The sequence below is a fragment of the Tupaia chinensis genome, unplaced genomic scaffold (assembly GCF_000334495.1).
Source record: "Tupaia chinensis unplaced genomic scaffold, TupChi_1.0 Scaffold000316_1, whole genome shotgun sequence".
NCBI classification, from domain to species: Eukaryota; Metazoa; Chordata; class Mammalia; order Scandentia; family Tupaiidae; genus Tupaia; species Tupaia belangeri.
Genome location: NW_006159809.1, coordinates 1,387,712 through 1,393,711, shown reverse-complemented (window position 1 = coordinate 1,393,711; position 6,000 = coordinate 1,387,712). Strand labels below are relative to the sequence as shown.

General features: G+C 38.0%; 1 protein-coding gene across 2 annotated transcripts in view; it reads right to left on the bottom strand.

Moving 5' to 3' along the window:
- Nucleotides 1-835: 835 nt before the first annotated feature.
- LRRTM4 (leucine rich repeat transmembrane neuronal 4) overlaps nucleotides 836-6,000 on the bottom strand; it is an 847,085-nt gene continuing 841,920 nt past the window's right edge. Inside the window, exon 3 of one of the 2 annotated variants that reach the window (XM_006151187.2) lies at nucleotides 836-1,419. In XM_006151187.2, the coding sequence (XP_006151249.1) occupies nucleotides 1,198-1,419 (222 nt within the window). In that variant the 3' untranslated portion in view covers nucleotides 836-1,197. The remainder of the gene's footprint in view (nucleotides 1,420-6,000) is intronic. The other variant, XR_003549825.1, reaches the window with a different exon arrangement.

Below are 6,000 nucleotides of genomic sequence, written 5' to 3'. Positions count from 1 at the left end.
ATATGTCTCTAAAAATAATTGTGAAGCATGGGAGTGCATAAGCCACCTCCCATATTTCTTTTCTATATCTCACAGGGCCTCCCTACATGACCCTGGAACACACAGGCACTCCATAGATACCAACCAATTCCTATGGAATTGCCCGGGTCCAGGCTAGACATGTTCTTCAGGATAGAAATAATTCACTCAACATTGGGTAGGCTGTGGTGTCTCAACCACAAAATAATATATTTATTTTTCAATATTTTTCTTTTATTGATAAAAACTACACAAAAGCTAATCGATAATTAATTTAAAAAGCAATGTTATACATTATCTTGTGTTTAGAAATTTGTCAGCTTGGCAGTTTCATTCATTGACCACGTGGCCATTGTTGTCTGGTACCCCTAGTCCACATGAGAGTAATCCCACTGGTCTTCTCAGTCAGAGGTCTTCACACTGTCAGACGTCCTGCACAGTGAGGGCTGCCCACAAGAGAAAACAAACTCCTTGTATCATGTACAATGTGCGTCTTGAAGGAACATTTACTAAACTGCCTAGACTTTTATTTCAGTAAGTTTGTCCAACTCTGTGGTCAACTTTCTTTATTGGTGGTCTGTGATAAAGCAAATTTTCTTTTGGTACAACATAAGCTTTAATGCTCATGTTTAGAATTGGAAAATGAATCACTTGACCAGAAAAGAAAAATTAAAACAAACCAAACATGAACAAACAGCATTTTTAAAAGAAAAAAAAATGAAAGCAATTGGAATAAGATCTGTGAGTGTTACACACACTGACAAGGAAAACTATATTGTTTCCCCAACGTCCCACCCACCCCTGTTTACTTGCCCCCTGTGGTTCTCCAGACCAGGAACCATGCAGTGTAGAAAAATCAAACATACAAACAAACCTATATGTAGCTAGGGTGAAATCTATTTGTATAAGAACTTGACACGCTTACTATTTACATCCAGGAGCATGTTTGTTTGTTTTACATTTTAAAGCAAAGAAAGTTCTGTGATTCTCCTGGTCATGCTGCCGGTGCATCCGCTGCACTTTTTAAGCAGTTTTGTCTTTTCTTTTCTCTCTGTCATAAACTGTTTTAACAGGAACAATGAGCTTGCTTGACTGCACGATTTTAGACACGCATTGTCCTTTCAGATGAAGGCCCTCCCTCCCCCCGGCGAGTTCCCCAATGAGGAGTTGGCTTCAGCATTAGTTTGTTATTCTCTCCAGGTAGATGGTGGGTGCAGCTGACCTGGCGATGGTGGCGATGAAGCTGTGGTCTCGCCCAAGTTCCAGGCTGGGGCTTTCATCCTGCTCTGGAGACACCGTCTCATAGCCCTTGTTGACATGGAGAGGTTGGTGAGCTTGGCAGTAGCCAATCACAGGCTGGTCATAGCTGTAGTAGGGCAAGGGCTTCACGTGGTGTGGCATCTGGAGATGGGAAACAGGAAAACCAATTGGGTGGTTAGAAAAAGGCTTTGGAGAAATAAGACCATGTCTTCAGATCATATTTGTGTTCTTTAATGCTATTTCAAGTCATCAACTACTGATTTTACTACTAAAGATTTATTGACAACATAATGACTGTTACTATTTAGCTCAATATTGTTTCATCAATAAATCTTATATAAAAGACACACACACCTGCGTATATATAGTATATGAAATCATATACAGAGATTTCCTAACACATTATCATCTAGCCAGCTAGCTAGGTATGGCCATAGCAGAAAGTGAGAGACAATCTAAGTGCCCATTGACAGGGACTTTTAAAGTATGTTATGTACAATCATACATTGGAATGAAGATCTTGCAAAGATTGGGGAGGACCTACCTATTGGAATGTAGCAAGATTTGTTTTTAAGTGGAAACAAATTCTGGTGGAAAAGCATGTATAATCTGACCCGTTTTGGTTAACAAATCCAACTTTTGGTCTCATCATGGCCTGCTCAGAAACATTAGCACTAATACCAGAGAAGTCTGACGTCCATCTGCATAAAGCTTCTTTTCCAAGCTCTTAATTTCGATGATTCTAACATCTTCCTATGGTTCTTTCAGGCCTATATGTTGTGGGGGGGTGGCACCTATTTCCCGACATTCCTTTCACTGTGAAACAATGGGACTCTCTTAGCTGATAATTCTATCTGGTTAATTAATAATTCTTTATCGAGATGATTTGATAAAGTAACTAATAGGTTGTCTTCCTCCTGGACTATGTCTGACTCAGGCTGTAAGTCAAACTGCACACATGAAGAGGTTTAGATTTTGTAATTTGGAGGAGAAGGAAACTGCCAGAGATCTAACATAATTATTCTGTAGGAAGTTAACCAGTCTTAAGTATAATTTAGAAAACTTATTTGTAGAGGTTCCTTCTCCTCTTACAACGCTAGTTCCTTAAATCTCGCTAGTTTTCAAACTATTCCAGTGTTTTTTGTTGGTATCCTCATCACTGTGGTAAATACAATTTTTATACACGTTTATTATTGGTCTGTACCAGAATTATATTTAAAACACCTTAGTAACATGCTTATTAAGGTAAAAGTCTTGTCACATTTTTCAAGATCTGTATTACAGTAATATTTTCTATAGAAGACTGCAACTCCGTAGGACAATTTAAAATCAATTTAGTGAATCCGATAAACATTTTTTTGGGGGGAAGGATTTTCCATGGGGTATTTTCACATCCCAGAGAGAGAGAGTGAAAGGAAAGGGAAAATGAGAAATTATCCCCCTCCCCAGAGGGGATGGCCATGCCTTAAACCTTTCTCCTCCATTCTCCTCCTGGGATTCCAGGTACACATGTGCCTGGCATGATTTCCAAGATACCAGGTCTTGGACTCACACCATGGTTGACCATGTGGGAGTTTAGTACCACCACACCACCTGCTGGCCCCTCCAGATAAACATTTTAAAAATTAAATTATCTAGAATAGAAAGTATTAGTATATACTATACTATATACTGATGGAAGGTGAGGATAAGTTACTTCAAAGAGCTTCGTTTTAAATTTACATGCATACCTATCAATATGAACTGAGCCACACTAAACTTTTTTTCAGCTAGGAGTCATTGTAAAAGATAATTTGAAAAATATTTAATGAAAACACATATCTAGAATACAGTTTGAAATGATTGACAATAGCTTGGATAAATTCTCATCTCACCTTTACTATTTTCCTTTTTTCATCTCCTCTAAGTCATTATTTTTCCCAATGAGTTGGATAATGTTATCAATAGTTATTTGTCTATTTATTTTGGATGAAATACACTGACCTCTCATACAACAACAAATACTTTTCAGCAAATCTTTTAAACATTGTAATGAAAATTTATCATCAAACACATCATTGATATAATCTTGAATATACAATTCTATTCTTGAAAAAGACTATTTGGAAGAATACATTGCCAAGTCCAAGTTGTGATTGGTATAGATGTGTCCTAGACATCACACGTTAACTTCTGTGCTGGCACTGAGCACATGAGACAGACTGGAAGACAACAGGGCTGGATTACTAAAAAACTGTATACAGAGTTAGCTCTAATCCACCTCATCTCAAGCCTATAAGTATATTGTTATTTATTTTTTTAGACCTCTCTCTATAAATCAGTACAGGGCCAGACATGAAATGTTTGTCAGCAATTTCTATTTTAGGAAATCTCACAGGATTTTGCAGTGTGTCAGATAGGTAGAGATATGTGTGATTGGTGTCATGGGTCACCAACACTCTGAAAAAGCATAGAAATAGAAGCGGACATTTTGTTCTGACACTTCAGCAGGTAGAATGTTTTGAAGAAGACCTTCCAAAGAGTAACAGAGTCTGCTCTTACTTTTTTGTTGTTAACTTGAAATATAATCTTGAAAAATAATCTAAACATGTTACCAAATTATTTCCAAATGACAACATGCACTGGGTAAAGGACATTTGTTGTACTCTTTCATTTAAGGGAGCTGTTCATTTTTTCCCAATTAGCCACATTGCCAAAAGACATCAAAAATCACCATTAAGTGCAGGCTTTGGTTCTTTCTGCTGTCTCTGAGTACCATGGGTGTTCTCTCCCACGTTATTATAATGAGCACACACTTGAATCCATAACCATGAAAGAGTACTGACTGTGAGGGTGCATCAGGGTTTCCACATTATTCTGCACAACAGGTTAATCTATAGATGGAAACAGTAGCTCATATGTGGATATTGTTGAATTTTCAAAATTACGTACAGTCCTTAAACTATAACAAGAAAGTACACACTACTATATAGTTCAGAGATCCTTGTATTTGTCTTCAAATTAAGTTAATTCAAATGTCAAAGGGCCTGTATTAAATACAGACCTGTAGATTTATACAGTACATCACTTCTGAATTCGGAAAATTCATTTTTCTATTACAGTCGAATTAGTTTATTTATTTATTTACTGAAGTAAACAGGGGCTTATGCTATTTTCCCCATTGTATTTGAGATAGGCTGAGAACCTCTTGCAGAGTAAAAGCTATTGTAAACATCCCTCTTGCTCAACAGACCAATTGAAAGAACTCAAAAGCCAAGTGAATTGGCAAGCTTTGAAAGGATATCAGAGACATTTGCTCATTTACTCTTAAAGTCTATTCTGTGGGGCACTATGTAATCAACTGAATTTGTAGTTTCTGAGGAGCTGAGAGACTGAGGTCTTGTACTTCATAGTAATAATGTACAGTACATTAACCACCTGGGTCCCTATGTGCATCGTCGTTTCCTTTCCAGTAGTCAAAACAAAGTATCCTTAAATTCCGCTTAATGTGGATTTGGTATTTTTGTAAATGTGTTCTCAGAGCATTTCCAAACGGTCCCATGTGCCGTCAGCTCTCTGATGGACTCCACTCCATAGCACTGCACAACAGCACTAGTGGAAGATGTCCTCGTTAGCATGCTCCACTGCTCATTGACTGCATTAGGACCTGCACTTTATTTACAGAGAAGGGGTGTGGCACAGGGCAGTCAGGAATCCCATGGAGGGGATGTATCATACTTCACAGAGTTTCTGCCCTTTGCTTCTCTGAAGTATATGAGCTTTTTGACATCAATCACATTGACTCTTTTCTTCCAAAGAGGCACTTTTTTATAACTAAGTCTGAGATATGTTACAAAGAGGAGGAACCATTATTATGACTCATTATAAGCCACTTTAATCCTCTGGAGTTTCATTTGACTCCTTTGAAAATGAGGATAATAGTGACACCTCATTTACCTCTATACGTTTCAGGGAACTCTGAAAGAACTTCCTGATTCGCAAGACAGAAGGAATTCACTGAAAGGCCATATTATCAGCCTAGTTTTACTCCACATTGACAGTGTCTTTTCTGGAAATGTGTCATGTCTTGTCTCTTGTCTTACAGTTTACACTCAGAGTGTTCAAGGACATGAGGGTCACTAAGTGGCTTATTAACCATAGTTTTTAGTCCTACTTTGTGCCATAAGTAGCTAAGAAATCTTAGTGTACATTCTTCTTTTCTTAAAACATCATTTACCTTATGCTCGGAATGTGTTTTTCTTCCAACACATGGAGTAAAAAAAATTGACTCACTATGCTCAGTTATGGGCTCACAACCTCAAAGAGAGGTCAGAGAAAGAGACTATTTTTAAATTGAGGGGGGAATGTGTATAAAAATGAGGTTGAAATAAATGACTACTAATAAAGCACCACACAAAGGATTTATTATAAGATAAACTCACACATGACAAAAGATAAGCCAGAACGTGATTTCAAAGCACCCACCACTTGAACCCCCTCATTTCTTCCTCCTCCCTCCACATTCAGTCCTTGGGTTTGGCCCTCAACTCCACAGGATGTACTGGGCAGAGAGTGACCCTGAGGCAGTTGCAGGGAAATTATGCACACATCATACTTTGAATTCCACCTCTCCTACCTGAAGCAAGTCAGGGATTTTTAAAGGAATTTGAAGGGACAATACCTATGTGGGTAATGTGGTTTTCTAAGCTCCTAGTATTTGTTGATCTGTCTTAACAGTCAGCT